The 17889-nt window shown below is 41.4% G+C and overlaps 1 protein-coding gene across 1 annotated transcript; it reads left to right on the top strand.

Moving 5' to 3' along the window:
- Positions 1 to 14051: 14051 nt before the first annotated feature.
- LOC147899036 (pentatricopeptide repeat-containing protein At2g33680-like) lies at positions 14052 to 17674 on the top strand. Its single transcript, XM_087378302.1, has one exon. It carries the CDS (start codon positions 14250 to 14252, stop codon positions 17040 to 17042), a length of 2793 nt encoding a protein of 930 aa, XP_087234428.1. The 5' UTR covers positions 14052 to 14249; the 3' UTR covers positions 17043 to 17674.
- Positions 17675 to 17889: the final 215 nt, after the last annotated feature.

The following is a 17889-nucleotide window of genomic DNA, read 5'->3' as shown; positions in this document are numbered from 1 at the left end:
TAGGAAGATCAACTGTTCATGTTCATGTCCTACTCTCTACTCTCGATGGGTCTACTTACCTTCCTTGTGGCCCCTCTTTGTTAATTGCATATCCCCAGTTAACAGCACTCTGGGGCTCAAATAGGAGAACTCACGATCTGTAGCCAAAGGAATATTAGAGTATGCCGAGTGATCGAGTATCTGAGTTACTAGGGTAGCAAGAGCTCTGCAAGGGGATATACCGACTGCACAGGTTGAGCTACCTAGAATGAGAGAAGAGGTGTACACAAGGCGGCCCATTTCTTTACAACCAAGAAACCTCTTTGGCTAACTTTCTAGAGCACCAAGGGTTTGATGCAACACAATCGGCAAACCCGAACGATGGTCCAGCATTGTGTAGCGGCTTGAGCAATCATCACACTTGCAAAGTTAGAAGGTGTAGCGAGTGAACCACTGGAGAGGTTGAGATAGCAGAGAGGAGAGTGTAAGAGCTGAAAGAGACCCAGAGTGTTGTTATCTAGGGACATGAAATCAACAAAGAGGGGCCAAAAGGAAGGTAATCAGACCCCTCAAGAGTAGAGAGCAGGACAGGAAGATGAACAGTTAATCTTCCTAGTCAAGTCAGGCCATCACTAAGGTGAATGTACGTCCTTAGTCAAGTCTGTCCATATGGATGGAATATCCTTATTTGAGTCTATTCATTGAGCTGAGTGGGTTCAAGCCAACAAGATGAGGCGGCCTCTTGTAAATGGTTTATGATTAATGGAAGTGTGTCTCTCTTTGTGTGCAAGAGTAGTTTTTTCAATGTAAGCCGTTCCATCCCATCATCATACGGTCGCCCCAACTTCAATCACTCCAGTTCCCCATGTTCAATTACTCTGTTGTCATTGAGTTTTTTTGTGGACCTTGCACACAACCTAAGTATTGCAAGAGAGGGCATTGTTGCATTAACACCATTCACTTGGGCATTGAGCATCGATCACTTGAGCCCTTCTTACTCGAAACCCTAGCACCTTGTAAACTGCATTAGAGCCCTTACTATCACAAGCAACCCTAAGCAAACTAGAGCATCAATAGTTCTTAGCCATAAATCTCAAGTATAACTCTATCTACTGATCTAACCGAAATTTCATGTGAAATATATTCATGAACCCATCAAGTTTATTGTTTCAAATACCAAGCTAGCTCACTTAGTGTTGGTTCCTAAACTAGACCAGTACTTAGAACTAGCACAATGGTTGTAACCAGCCTAGTGGTTCTCCTAATCAAGCCAAATTTTGGCCTGAATGATTTTGATGGCTTGGACTAGCACAATGTTGCTACCAGCATGACACTTGTTACCATCTAGATGGTTGTATTAAACCATACTAATGGTAGCCCTTAACTATATAGCCAGCAAGGTAACTAGAAGTTTTAACCATGTGTCTTGTCATATTGCAAAATCTCCCTCCCTCTCTCTCTCTCTCTCTCTCTCTCTCTCTCTCTCTCTCTCTCTCTCTCTCTCTCTCTCTCTCTCTCTCTCTCTCCTAGTTTGCAATGATGGAACTCAAAAATAAACTAGTATAATGTATTGGGGGACAATAGATAAAAATTGGAGGTTCGACTGTGTCACTTGCATTGTGTTAAGGATATATATGATGTGATCATCGTACTAGTTGCCTCCCATCCATAGCCTATAGATGTCCTTTTTTGAAGAAACTCTCGAGTTTTTCTGCCAAGACAATGTCACTATAGTTTAAGTCACATTGGTCCTTTGGATCGAAAAAAACTTTGATGTTGTGGGCCTGTCATTATGTGTTTGTTTCAAAGTAGAACAACATAGCTAAGGTTTCCCTCTTTGTAGGTAGCTAATCAAAGTTGTGCACTCCTTTCACTATGCTCTGGCCAGCTCTCAAGTAGTAGAGTATATTATTTTGGATGTGTAAATCTTGGAGTGTTTGTGCCACTCAAAGAATGCTTGGGTGTAGTGTAAAGGGGGTCTAGAGTTTTTGCAGACACAAGCATGTTACTCACTAAATGTTCTACTGGTGCTATGAGGAATCGTCCCACAAATTTTGAGACCATAGGTCATGTTCTTTAATCTGATGGCAATGCTCATGTTCTTTGTTGTGATGGAAAAGCTCAAAGGCATGCATACTCTATCTCCAAGGCTTTTTCATGATGTTATTTTGCCTTTGTAAATGTTGCAAATGCGTCTTCAATTGACATTAGATTTTGTACCATCTTTGCTCTTATTTCAATCTCTTCCTTCTATCTTGATTATGTTTTTCAAACCGGGTTGGGGGGGTGATGACTAAAAAATACACATATAGAAGGGTTTTTAAAATCACAAAGTGAAAATTTTCAAAGTAGTACCAAACTGAAGTGGGGAAAAGAAAATGATACCAAATCCAAGTGCACACTCATAGGGCAAAGAGATGGAGTATAGAGTCTAGTGGAACAAGGGGGAAATGAACTTGTGAAGAGGGTATAGGAAAGCAGTACCAAATCGACATGCATGCTCAGAGGCAAAGGAAATAAGACCATAGACTCTATTATAACAATGGGGAAAATGTCTTTAAAAACAAAGTGGTGGTTAGTGATTTATTTGGGATTTTCATGAGAATGAGTTGTGAAATTTCTAAAGCCAAGGTGGGGTATGTGAGGTTTGGATAAATCTAGAATCCATGGTTTTCCTTCTTTGGCCATACATGTGTGAAATTTCAAAAGACAACGTGGGGTTCGTGAGGTTTTGGATAAACCTAGCATCCATGGTTTTCCTTCTTTGACCATACATGTCACCAAAATGGACTTCTTGATGACCCCTGAGCAAGCACCATGACACTTAAATATGAAAAAAAAGACAAAAGGAACAATGGCACATTAGTAGGTTTGATAGATGCTTCACATACAAAATGGAATGCAATATCCAATCTTGTCATAAATAGATTCATTAGACCCACATTAACATCTTCCAATAGGGTGCCCTTGGCTACTACAGAGTTATCCATATCAGTTAGGCTCTAACACAACATACCTCAAAAAACTTTAAAGAATTCAGCCATAAAGTTGTGAGGCCTAGACAACCTATCATTAGCCATCTCTTTAAGGGAATTTTCAAGCTCATCCTTAGAGAATGGCATTGTCAAAATCTTCCTATAAGCATCATAGATTTTGCAATCTGCCTCTTGCATCATCTCATCAATGGCCACCCCCACCATTTTGCACCTTGTGTAGCCTCTTCACCTACAATTGCACTTAAGTCCCTATGGGCAACATCAGCTACATGCTAAAATTCCAGCATTATATTCCATTGAGCATGCTCTACTCTGTCAATGCACTCCCTTTGCTCTTTTTCTTGACTAGCTAGAAAAAAGATTTAGATGGGAAATCCCCCACCTTCAGCCAATGTTGCCTTCCCTTAACCCGAGCACTTTTCACTTCATCTAGTTCCCATACATGGAGTGTCATCTCTGTCTCCACAAGCAAGGTAGCCAACACTGGATCTTGTGAGGAAGTAGCTACACCCCCCTTAGAGCTTGACACGTAGCCATGAGCACCTCCCCATCACATTTCTATGTACTTTCTTCTATTTTGCAAGCTTTAGTGCTCTAATATGGATCCTATGGACGGCGACATCCCCTAGCTCACAAGGATCGTGACAAGATCGGTCATATTCCCACAAGCACTCCATCTCCACAAAAAAGCTCATTGAATTCAAGAATTTCTTGTTAAAGTTGAAGGGAACGTCCAAGGATCTCCTTATGGAGGAGCACCGAGAGCATGGATGATTTGCTCAAGTTAGTTTCTATATTGGTCTCAAAAGTTTATATGCCCCAATAAAAATAAACATTTGAAACATTCGCCAAGATTTGAAACTTTTAAGCAAAAGAATTTAAAGTTTAGCCAAGATTTACATTTTCTAATTCAAAATTCAAAAGAAAATATATAAAATTGTACTATATTCAATCAATATTATGAAACTAAAAAAACAATCTCGATAAACTTTGCCAACATATCTCAAACGTTTATAAGCAAACCAAAAACCATCATCCCCACCACATTTTACCTCTAGTAGTAGTAGGATTATCCTGGGTTTCACTTTGCTAGACACTGATAAGCGACCTCTTTGCTTTACTTTGTCACAACATCCGTGTATGTTCCATGACGTCATGGAGATTCCCACCTTTGATCCACCACTCCTCTGAGACACCCTTCCTTTATTGTGACAATGCTTTGTAAGCACAACATCTGTGTATGTTCCATGACGTCATGGAGATTCCCACCTTTGATCCACCACTCCTCTGAGACACCCTTCCTTTATTGTGATAATGCTTTGTAAGCATCCCTAGTGAATTGAAAACAATTTTCCTTACTTGCTGCCATTTGGACATGTGATGATCAAGTTATATACATAAAGTAAAACAAGAACTATTTCATTTGCTATCTTTTTTATGTAGATTGACTAATCTAAACCAAATGGTTAAAAGCCCATATTAAGAAAATGACCCAACCAAATGATCAATGGAAAATACAATTAACTGGTTCTCACCCCTTCCCCTCCCCCCTGAAAAATTTATGCAATTAACCCAATGCGAGATGATAAGATGGAAGGGGATGAGCCCTCACCTTCCCCCCCCCTTTCCCCTCCTGAACAAATATGGAGAGAGGAGAGAAGAAGAGTGGAGATGAGGAGAGGGCACACCTATAGAGCACACCACAAATGGCTAACTGTATACTAAATTAGTTGAAAAGAATGAATATATACAAGCCCCTTTAGGGTTAGGGTTTCCAACCCTTTCCTTTTTAGCACTCATGTGTTAGTGCTATGCACATATGATAACACATGATCTTGAGATAGTTCCTCAACAACTTCCCTCAAGATCAACATCATGAAGTAGGCCTTCCCTCAAAACGATGATTATGGGGAAACCAAGAGGCCTGACATTTGATTCCCTCACACCCCTTTAATGGGAATGTACTTCCTCTGAGTCAAACCAAGAGCTTCTCAGTGCTTCTCAAAAAGCTCTTTTCCAAGTGGTTTCGTAAAGATATCTGCAACATTTTATCTGTTGTCTCACAAGGTTGCAATGTGATGTCATGAAGTGCTCTCTGACACATGTGCTTTGTCCTAGAGTGATATATTGAATTCTTGGCTAATTCTTTAGTCGATTGATTATCACAATATATTATTGCTGGCTTTGTCTCCTCAAAGTAATCAGTTTCTGACAATATTCTTCTAAGCCATATAGCCTCACATGCACCTGTGTGAGTTCTCTATATTATGCTTCAATTGAAGATAAAGAAGCAGTTGGTTGTTTGTTTGACAACCATGATATAGCACTTTGAACAAGAAAAAATGCATATCCTTGTGTGGATCTGCTAGTCTCATGGAATCTCCCACTGTCACAATATCCATGCAACCTTGGATGACTTCTGCTATATTTTATTCCAAACTCTCTTGCACCTCTTATGTATCTCAAGACTCTCTTGGCTATATTCCAGTGAGACTGTTTTGGATTTGCCATAAACTGTGCAAGTGAGTTAACGGCATAACAAATATCTACCCTCGTGATGATGGTCAAATATATAAGAGATTCGATGAGTTGCCGATAGTACGTTATTGATTGTGGGCTTTTGTGGATCTTTAGTAATTTTCAAACTCTATTCCATGGGAGTGGCTTGCTTTAAGTTGTAGATACTTTTCTCAAGATGGCAAACCTGACGCTCTTTCCCTCGTTCAACATACCCTACTTCTTCTTGGTGGTCTGCTTTCTCTAGACCATCTGAGTTGTTGCTTTTCTGGGGGTGTCTCTAGCAATTCTACCTCTTCTTCATCAATCGTTTCTATAGGTGATTGAATAACTAGTGTGACTATATCCTAAATATTTGATGATTTTGATTTTGATTCTTCATCAAAGATTACATCTTTGGAGAAAATGACCTTTCAGTTGATGGGATCATAAAACCTGTATGTTTTGCTCTCTTCATTGTAGCCAACCATGATGCTTGCAAGTTACGTGACTTGACATCCAATTTTTAGTGATGATGGTCATGTATATGGGCATATGCTATGCAACCAAATATGCAGAGATGCCCAAATCATGGCTTGTATTGAGTGAATGCCTCATAAGGTGTCGTACCTTGAATCAGTTTAGTCAGAAGTCGATTAAGCAAGTAGTTTGCAGTGGCAATTGCTTCTATCCCCCATACTAATTCAAAATATGCCTCTCACTGAGCATTGCTCTAGCACTACCTGCTAAACTCCTATTCTTCCTTTCAACTATTGTATTCTACTGAGGAGTATCTTTGCACATGTGAATTGTCTTTGAATGCCATTACTTTTGCAAAAGTTCATGAATGCTGAAGACATGTATTCACCTCTTATATCTAGTCTCATGACTTTGATCTTTCTACTTGTTTGGTTCTTGAACAATTGATGCTACGGGTCTGTGCATAACCCCATACATTTGTATGTATCAAATCAAGAACACTTCTTGCTTGAGAGGTGCTTCTACCAAAATTGGTTCTCTTTTGTTTACAAAAGAAACATGCTTCGCAAACTTTTCCAAGAAACTAAAGATTCGGAATTCCAAGTGGCATATTTTGGTTTCTCAATTGCATTAGACTTTTAAATTTGACATGTCCATATCACTTGTGTGATACTGCAAAAAGTGGCATCAATTGTTGTTGAGCTGACATGGCATGTAAGTCTGGTACCGAAACTAGCATTCTAAACAAGCATCCTTTCTTAACTGATTTTTCTACTAGGTAGCTGATATTCTCTAGATTTGTATCTAATTGTGCATTCATCCCCATCGACGGTGACTTGATAGTTGTGTTTTGTCATTTTCCTAACAAGAAATTCTTGCTGGAGCTTTGAAGCATGGAGTAAATCTTTCACCAATCCTTTTGCACCAATGAATTGTTCATAGGGACAATGCACATTGCCTTTCCCTACTGGATTTGGTGTGTTATCTGCCATGTAGATAACATTCTTCGGACCTTCTAATGGTTTTATCTCTATGAACCATTCTTGATGCTTTGTCATATCAGATAATGCACCACTGTTGATGTACCTAGGATCTTGATCTACTTGATCACCTTGATAGCTGCATTCCCCTTTGGAATCACAATCAATGTTAATGTGCATTGTTTTAGTCTTCTGCATATCCTCACTTGCAAGATACACATTCTGAGGTTCATTGGCATAATGATCGAGACTTGAATGTCTATTATGGTGATTTCCTCTTCCACAAAAGTTCCCTCGATTGTTGCTGGTACATTGACCTCCTTGGTCATACTGGAGTCTTGCTACAATCTCTTTCATAGTGTCCAAACTTATGATAGTAGCTGCATTGAATATTTGACACGGTGGTGGATACATTTCATCTTCCATGAAATCTCCCTTGATTGGAATGGTATCCTCTTCAATGCTAATGCTGATCCTACTGCAGATGCTCTTGTTGATGCTAACTTCGATGTTGATGACCACTTCTTTGAGATGCTCTACTCTATCTCTGCCTCTACCTCTGCCTTCACCTCTGTCTAAAGCTATGAATGCTTGATCATTGTAATGCCCTTTGCATGCTTGAATGGCCTAAGTCCTGAGTTCTTCCTAACTAACACTAACTATAGGTCTTCAAGTGTTAGAATTTTCCTTTAAATGAAAATACTCTAAACTAGACTCTTGTATCCCTCTCCTAGTCCATTCAGGATGACTTGAACCATTTATGTAGGATTCATAGTTTCTCCTACTGTGCTGCGAGTTTATTGTTGTAGTCCTTGATCCTGAGTACATAAGCATGACTAGTTTCATTACTATTGTAGAAACTCTGGTTGATCTGGTTTCTCAATGTGAGATTCTTGGATGTGTTCTAGACTCATAAAGAGCTGCAAATATATCCCATGCTTCTTTAGATGTCTTCACTCTGTTGAGCTATCCAATTATGACATCTTGCACATTCTATTTAATCAAACGATATTCATAGTTATCTTTCTTGTCCCATTCTTCCTGTGCTTGAGCAATGGCAAGATCTACCATAGGTGTGGACACCATTGGTGTAGGTGTAGATCCTTCTACTCGTGCTGCGGGGAAATGGCAGGAGTTGTTGTTGGTACACTAGATTAGACCCATCGACATACTCCCATTTGTCTTGAAGTACAAGAATAGTCTCCATTCAATATTTCCATGTGCCAAGGTGCCTCCAAATTGAGGTTGCTAGTAGTAGACATGGTGCAAGAAATAGTACTCAAAATGCCCATGAAAAACACAATCTAAATCAACTACAAAACAATGTCTGTATCAACTATAATTTTTTATAAGGCTTATGTGGCAAATGATGCTGGGAATAGCCAAGAGGCTTTACAAGGCTGAAAATAAAGTGCACAAATGCCGAAACAATAGCCAATCAGGCTTTACAATGGTAGCATATGAGTGCAAAAAGAAAAGATGTGCAATCTACCCTCTGATCAATCTACCAATATCTCTGAATACTCTGGAATCTGCTCATTGATGTGTAGAAGGTCGAGTTTTGTGACATGTGATGATGTGAAAATACATGTGAGCATAGGGACTGACTCTAAGTAGGAACTAGTCGAGAATTTTTGGGCATGGCTTCAAATGGCTGCTTTGGAGTTCTCTTCTCTATGGATGAACTAATCTACTTTGATCTAGATCTAAACCAACCATTGAATGATGAAGAGCAACAAATAATTTATTTTCCTTTTGTTCCTTTTAGATGCAGGGTCAGATGCGTCGATGTAGAGGCTTAAACGTGTGTAATAAGGGGGTAAGAAGTGGATTTGATGCCGAGGCTAAAAAGTGTGTGATACAAGTGCCAAAATGTGCATGTGATGTGATGAGCATGTACATCACAAAAAATCAGCTGGTTTCCTTTTTGGATAACCCTTGAATTCTTCATGGATCAAGAGATACAGCTTGATCTAGGTAGAGGGGCAAAAAAGGGTGAAAATGATGATATGGCTCTGTGATGTGTCTAGTGGATTTCTCCTAGATGCAACACTCAAAGCAGCACTGAATTCAGCATGAGAGTATTGCTTTAAAAAAGCAAAAATGGTTCATAAGGTCTTCCCATGATCTTGTTCCAAGCACTGACGATTTGGCAGACCAAGTTACTGTGGAAAGACACGGTGGATCACCGAACCAGGCCTGATGAAAGAGGTACTTGTAGCTAACCAGTTCTGGAACGTTGTATGTTAGTGCGGCGGCTAAGAGTGATTATCGGCGAGTATGGGCGTAAATCTATTCAGGTACCTGCGCCTTTCCTACGTCGACCAGGATTTGCAACAAGTATCTTCTATTCTTACAATTTCACCATTGTGTATCTGCTTATAAAAGCAACCCGGCACACTGTCTATGTAGCGCCTTTGCATTGCTACTGTCCAAGAGAAGCTGTGCTTTGTAATCGCTGGCATTTTCCCTGTGTCAATCATGACTACCCCAGATCAAGAGAACAAACTCTCTGGAGGCTCTATGGACACCAGTAGCAGCTAGCTCGAGAAAGGTTTCTAGAATCGGTCGTTCACTTGTTCATATTTCTCAATGCTTTTCTAAATTGGAATTCCTCAATTCGTTTGTTCACCAGCTCCATGCACAGTAGTAGACGTTCCTATTTTGTCTACCCCACCAAAGGGATCCACCAAAGATGGCAGCTTACTGAAAAACTCGCCTATCAAGAAGCCCAGCAAGAAAACCTTAAAGAACTGTTTCCAGGCAGCCATGGAGGAAGCGTATAATGAGGGTGAGGCTTTTGGTGTTGTTTCGTTTGTTGTGTTTCGTGTTGCAATTCTTATAGATGCAACCATTAACGTACAATATGCTTCTCAGTCTGAAAACAGCTAAGGCGCCAAGGCTGCATGATCCAAATTCAATGCAAATTTGTTTTAGACATTGAACCACCTTTTGTTGTTGTAGAGGAGGACGTCTCGACCATTGTCACCCAATGATTTTATTGAAAACTGTAAACGAACGAAATGTTTAACTTGTAGAGCATTCGCCTTGCTTACATATGTTATTTGTCAAGTTACTGTGTAGACAAACGAAACGGTAAACTTGTAGAGCATTGGCCTTGCTTAAATATGTTATTTGTGAAGTTCTAGTTTAACGTTTAGAAATCACACTCGTTTAAAATTGCCTGTGCAGCCCGGTTTATTGTGAATTCATTAAAGGAGTTCTGAAAAAAGAAAAGATCACTGGCCGAGACTTTTTTTCCCACTTCTTTTGTTATGTAACATTTCAAGCACGCTTTCGTCTTCTACTCTACACAAAACAAAACAAAGCACGCATGTTCATACTCTAGTAAAGTTTTCAATTACAACACTATGGCCAAACTTCATGTTGACACAATTAATAACAAGACGCTCTAAAACGAGTAGACACACTTTCTTCTTTTTTTTAGCCTTGTTTCTACGTTTTGTAAGAGGCTACTTTTCAAAAAATCCATTTTCCACACCAAACCGACTAAGGAGCTTAGCACATGGGAAGAAATAGGATGGGAATGGGAAAAGGTCGTCCCAAGTGGTCCCATGCATATTTCTATCCTATTCCCATCCCACCATGTGCTAATAAAAAAAGAACTAGGGATGGGTTTAGGAGGAAGAGGACACATGGCATCATTTCATGTGTTTAAGAGGTGGGGACCTTGTGGGGACAAGGACACATGTCATCTTTCAATGTTTTTGAATCCCTAAAAGGGGGGAACCCATTTTGGCTGCCAGGGTCTAGAGGCCATGGTCCAGGATGGGAGAAAAAGTAGCTACTCCCATTCTAAATCCATCCTAGACCACTTGGTGTAGGATGGGAGTAATGATGACAAAAAGATTCCCATCCCAAACCCACGCTAGCCCCATCCATGTGCTAAGGCCCTAAGTAGACCCTTTCTCTACACTTGGTTTGCAGCAAGCTCAAGTGTGAGGCCCAAGATTGAGAAAGGCAAATCAATTGCGATCTTCGAGCCACCACACAACACATTCGATGACCCTCTCAATGCAACCGCAGATGTTCCAATTACTATCTGCGTTTTAATTACTATAGTCCCTACTCATTCTTTCAACCTCCCTGTCTTGCCCATCAACGCATTGGCTGACTACATACCATATCAGTTTGCATTTGAGGGAAAAGCCCTGGTGAAGCATGGGACCTTCAAAGCAAAGGATGTCTCCTACCCAGTCTTCATGCGTATGGACTTGACGGATGCGGATTGCTGCGAGACAATCACTCTGCACGTGCCTCACACTTACTTGTCCAAGTTGCAAGAAGTGCTACAGGTCGACAATTTCTATAGGATCGAGGGCCCTATGATCGCAAAGAGAACGGCAAGCGAGGGTGGCACATCCTTTGTTTCGTTTTGTGAGACTGGACACTACGACAATGATAATCAAGGGCGAACCATTCAACAGAGAAAACATTCCGAGTGTATGTGCCTTAGGCAGCAAATCGGGTTGAGAACAACAAGACATCATTTGTTTCCTTGATGGGCACCATTGCTTTTGTGATTGTCAAGATAGACTTAGACGGGCCTCCCACAGAGTAGATCATCATCGCAAAGGCCCCAATCCTGAGGACCATGCCATAGTAAACCATATCTTCAAAACCTTTCCAAGAACCTATGCATAGTTGCCTACTTGGAATGCACCACAACTAACTTGGCGACCACATGCACAGCTGACTTTCGTTTCGGAAAGGCGCCACACACTAGCCTACTTGGTGCAAGAGTTTATAGATGAGGGCATCGTCACATATGTTGCCAAGAATGTTTCTTTCATGCGAGCACGCCACGCGCTGGCAATATTTGACTTCACCATTCTAGTGGCAACTCCAGACGGCAATTTGTACACCTCTCTCCTCCGCAACTTCCCAAGCCATGTCTCCCAACTGGGGTATGGGAAGAAGGTACACCGTCTAATGAGGCACTTTGTCTAAACTATGCAAACCAATACCTCCATTGCTGACAGGTGCTTACACAACACTGGGCGTATGGCAAGCTACAAACATTGTCCGCCCTATAAAAGAACGTGGAGCTTGTGGTTATTGCTAGTCATAATAAACACTTTCGTAGCAGTCGACATGCGAATGCGTGAGTTAAAACATAACTCATGATGAACCAATCGGAGAAGTGGACATACTGTTATTATCTTTTCTACCTTGTTGATGTAAATGTGAATATCTAGCTCCTTTATTAATGTAGTAATGCTTTCTATAGTAACGTCATTAGAATAAAATGAGTTTATTGATGAGACTATTTCAAAAATTTCTAACATCTATGCTTGATTTTCTTCACTCACTTTCTGCATCCACTCACATCCATCAATGAGATAAATCTGTCATCAGAAGAAGAGGATCGTAGATGATCCCATACTGAACACAAGGTTCGACGCGACCACACAACAAAGGAAATCGACATGCTGAATAGTAGCTACACAAAACCAAGCACAAAGTGCCCTAATTGTTCTACAGAAACGCAGCAAAAAACGACCACAACAATCACGTCTTCGAAATGCTACAAACAAAGCCTGAGACATTTAATGCCGTCGACCATAAGCACAGTGACATGCAGCAAAAAAATAGGGTTCTCGAAGGACATAAGGTAAACAACGGGTCTGCATAAGCAACTGAAACTCAAGGCATGATCGTCGAAATATGTTCTGGAAACTTGGACATTAGTGACGGCATAGTCAATGGAGCAGAGGCAATATACAAAAAGTCACAGCACGACACCGATGGCGAGACATTCACGAACTCCAAAACATGAGAAATAACAAGAGCGCAACAAGGAAGCAAATACAATAAAGATGTGCTACCACAATGGACACCTATAAAAAAAATAACACGAGAGTTCCAAATAGGAAACAATCACCTAAACACTACCACAAGGAAATAGTTCCTAGTCCAATTAGCTTCGGCGGCAAGAACAATCCATCGATCGCAAACGACTCACAATGGACTCCATCGTAGTCGACCCCACAAACATCCAGATGCATGGCTTGTCATACACAGCTCTGTCACGAGTGAGAGACCCATAAAGACTTTACTTGCTACAAAACATACAAACAAAGCATGTCAAAGTAGACAAAGATGTTCTTCACGAGATCAAGCGCTTGCAAACACAGCGAATGTGGCCATTTGAAACGCAGGCGATACTAAAGCCAGGCCAAGCCACTGACACAATACAAAGTCTAAACACAAGGTCTTTCCAATGCCACAAACAAGACATACTACGATGTCAAGCGATCATGGGAGCAACAATACTATGCCTCCAAGAGACACACGAAAAACAAGTCGACAACGTGACTTTGCCAGGGTTTAGCCACACATTGACAGGACAAGGGATAGGCTTAGCAACATACTTCAAGCAAGGCATTAACATCGCGCACACCACAAGCATATACCGAGATGGGTGCAACTGCCTATTCGCAATGTTTCAGACACAAACAGGCAAGCACATCGCCATTACAAACGTCTACAAAGCACCCCGAGCAAAAACCAGCATGCTCGTGCAAATACTACAAGAATTGGAAAAAACAACCCCCAAACACCACAACGCATACATTCTAGGGGACTTCAACATTAACCACCCAACGAGCAACACACAAAAGCAAAAGCTTACCCAATCCATGGCAAGACACAACATGACACAAATCATTACAGACCCAACAACAATATATGGAAGTATTGTTGACAACATATGGAAAAGCACAACAGCACCATACAACTCACACGGAACGTACTTCGTGTACTGGTCAGACCACTCTCTCATCTACGCCTCCATGTCATGAGCGTGCACTACAACAAAAGGATTGTCCCCAAAAGCACAATCCAAACAACCGCACTTTCAAAAGAGAAAAGGCAGGCCACCTGAACTATGTTCACCTTGTTTTACTTTTATGGAGTCAATCGGTAGTTGGGAAGCTAGAGAGAGAGAGAGAGAGTTAAACGGTAACCCCAGTGTCAAAAATAAATTGGAGTAGAGGGGGCTGCAGTGCCAAAAAAGCTAATGCTGATGGGAGTTGTAGATTGAAAGTTATAGAGTTTAGAAATTATGCCCAAGTATTCTGATGAACCTGGGCAGCCATTGGGAAGGCACGCAAAGCTTTTGTCACGGACAAATCTTATGATGGAATTTATCAAAGTCTAATGACCTTGGAAATTGCTCTGCCGGTGGAGCACCAGCCACGAAGTTTTTATCATTTTTGAAGAACGTAATGATCCCAAAAGCTGGATTTTGTACAGAAGATGTCGCCTTGTACAGCTTTGTAAAAAAACTTCCTTTATGTTTTATGAGCAACAATCGTGGTCTGCAGCAGCAATTATGCTTCTTTTCTCCCAACCTTATGATTTTAAAAGCGACGGTACGGTTGTTGCCAAGTATTGTGTAAGGAAAGTCCGAAGATCAATGCCGCTCTCAAGAGTAAGGTCACATGGACAAACATTTCTTACGATCCTTAAAACATGTGGAGGCATGCAAGACCTGAAGCAGGGCAAGCTTATCCATGCCCGTATCATTTATTGCGGTTCGGAATCTGATGTATATATTGGGGGCTGCCTTATCTATATGTACACCAAATGTGGGAGCTTGGATGATGCACGGAGGGTATTTGATAGATTGGTGAACCAAAGTGTGGTGGCATGGAATGCAACGATCTCTGGTTATGCCAATCAAGGGCGTCTTCAGGAGGCACTCTATCTTTTCCAGCAAATGCAACTAGAGGGTGTAACGCCAAATTCCATCACCTATGTATGCATCTTGAAAGCATGTGCGAGTACAGAAGCCCTGTCGCAGGGCAAGCTGATTCATGCCCACATCATTGGAACAGGTTGTGAAAGCCATGCATTTGTTGGTAGCGCCCTCATTGTCATGTATGGAAAATGTAGAAGGCTGCATGATGCTCGCAAGGCCTTTGAGAGATTGCAAAAGAAAGACATGGTGGCATGGAATGCAATAATTGCAGAATATACTCAGCATGGACGTTCACAGGGGGCTGTCCAACTTTATCAACAAATGCAACACGAAGGCATAGAGCCCAACCAGGTGACGTTTGTCTGCATTCTCAAAGCATGTTCCAGCTTGACAGCCCTAGCCCTAGGCAAGAAAATTCACAGTCACATAATTGAAAGCAATTTTACGTCAGATGTAATTGTTAGCAATGCACTTATAAACATGTATGCTAAGTGTGGAAACTTCGGGGGTGCATGCAGAGTATTCCAAAAACTGCAGGGAAAAAATGTCGTGACATGGACCAGCATGATTGCAGGCTATGCTCAGCATGGGCATTGTCAGGAGGCTTTCCGACTCTTTCAGCAAATGCAAGAGGAGGGCATAGACCCACACTGTGTCACATTTCTTAGCATTTTGAAAGCATGTTCAACCACTGTTGACTTATATCAGGGACAGCTCATTCATTCTCACATTATTGAAGATGGTTGTGAGTTGGATATACATGTTGCCAGCACCGTCATTGACATGTATTCCAAATGTGGGAGCTTGCAGGATGCCTGCAAGGTGTTTGACAATTTGCAAGGGCGAGATGTCGTGATTTGGAATGCATTAATTGGTGGATTTGCTGAGCATGGGGATTTTGGAAAGGTTCATTGGCTGCTCAACAAAATGCAAGAGGAAAATGTGAAGCCTGATATGGTGACGTGGAACGTATTAATTTCAGGATTTGCCCAGCATGGACACTGTTTGGAAGCTCTGCAAATTTTCCAGCAAATGCAATGCGAGTGCATGGACCCAAACACTATAACTTTTGTCACTGTCCTGAAAGCATGCTCAAGGGGGGTGTTTGTAAATAAGGGCAGGCTGATGCATGCACACATTATAGAAAAGGCTTGCGAGATGGATGAATATGTTACTCAAGCTCTTATTGACATGTATACCATGTGTGGGAGTTTAGAGGATGCACGTAAGGTGTTCGATAAATTGCACGACTGTAGTGTACCTACATGGAATGCAATAATTTCTGGGTATGCACGGTATGGATATAATCAGGAGGCTGTTAAACTTGTTGAACAGATGAAACATTTAGGCCTAAAGGCCAACACAGTGACATGGAATTCAATGATTACAGGAGCTGCCGGGCATGGGCATGTCCAGGATGCTTTTCAACTTTTCCAAACAATGACTATAAAAGGGGTGCTACCAGACAAAGCCACATTTTTATGCATTCTGAAAGCATGCTCTAGCATAGGAGCCCTCAATCAGGGCAAGGAGATTCATGCAGCTATCATAAAAAGTGGCTTTGAGTGGGATAACTTAATAAGTAACACACTCATTGGTATGTATGCAAAATGTGGGAGCCTCATAGATGCATGCCAAGTTCTTGGCAAGTTGCACACAAGAGGTCAGGTAACTTGGAACGCAATGATTGCAGCATATGCACAGCTTAGCAATTATGAGCTGGCCCTGGAGTGTTTTGAGGCCATGCTGCAAGAAGGCTTGAAGCCAGATAGTGTGACATATCTAAGTCTCCTTTCAGCATGTAGCCATGTTGGTCAAGAGAGTGAAGGCTTCTACCATTTTAAGGTAATGAGAGAAGTACATGGCATTCCACCAACTGTTGATCATTATACCTGCATGGTGGACATCCTTGGTCGGACTGGTTACTTGAGTGAGGCTGAAGACTTAATTGAAACAATGCCATTCCAATCCAGTCTTGTTGGATGGACATCCCTGCTGAGTCATTGCAAAATATATGGCTGTGCTGAACTAGGCAGACGATGCTTTGATTGGGCTACCACACAGGAATGTCGATATGGTGCTAGCTATGCACTTATGTTGGGAATCAATTCTGAATGTGCCATTGGGGAAGGCACCTACCAAGTCGATGGACTTAAAAAGAGTGCAAATGCATGGAAGAAGCCAGGGAAGTCCTTTATTGAGGCTGAGAACAAGATGCATGCTTTCAGTGTGCGAGGGAAAAACCATGCTCAAACCGATATCATGTATGCAAAGTTGAGAAGATTAAATGTGAAAATGAAGAATCAAGGGTACATGCCAAGTTTGGACTTGGTTCTGCTTCCACTGTCAGATGACGATCATGAGGATGGTTTGTATGAGTCTTGAGCAAATATTAAGACTGGTGTCCTAGTTATGGCCACATTCGTACAAGCATCCAATTGTCGAAGTGTCTTGGATCACACCCCCTTTTTTTGGGTGCAGATTCCCTGTGTATATTAGAGGTGGTTCATGCATGTACTTGTGGAGCCAGTGGAGCCCCACTACTATATGTTCTAGGTATTCACACGGGGACTGTGGCAGTAGCACAGTGTTGTTCTATATCTTTAGCCTCCAGAAATTGAGGCCAAAATCGAGGGGGGTGTCTGCTTGCTTGAGCCTGGAGTGCTGCTACCAAACACCTCGTACCCACAGCAGATTCGCTGCCATCCAATCTGACACATGTCAATGAAGCCGCCCTATGCAGCCTTTACTGTACAATCTCTTCATTTTATGTCTGCAGCCTCCCATGGGTACTGTTGATGAATATTGAGGTTTGCCCCTGTACAACAATGCCATCGACCTTCCAGGTAGCGAAGACGGCCATGGATCTCGTGGTCACATGAAGTATGTGGCCTTTGTACCCATTCTTCTTCTTACCTGTTGACCATATTGGACTTCCTTGAGTGAACCAATGCTGGTGGGATGCAAAGCTTCCTCCCTATGGCAATGACTTTTTGCAAGGGGGACTTTTCTGCAGCAAACTGGTCTCTTTGCATTTTTGTCCATGTATGAGACTTTTTCGTGAACTTGCAAATGAACTTTTGTATGCATATTATTCTGGCCATTCTAGAAAGTCCTTTTTCAGTTGATTGCTTATAATGTAAATTGATTTTGCACATTAATCTTTCATGAAATGATTTTAGATCATAATTTCATGTGCCTTTGATATATACGAGAACACCAATTGAATAAG

This window comes from Dipteris shenzhenensis, chromosome 8, assembly GCF_047967505.1.
Source record: "Dipteris shenzhenensis isolate YYH24624 ecotype China chromosome 8, Dip_SZ_1.0, whole genome shotgun sequence".
NCBI lineage: Eukaryota > Viridiplantae > Streptophyta > Polypodiopsida > Gleicheniales > Dipteridaceae > Dipteris > Dipteris shenzhenensis.
Note: the sequence above shows the minus strand (reverse complement) of the source record. Positions and strands in the feature narration are given on the sequence as shown.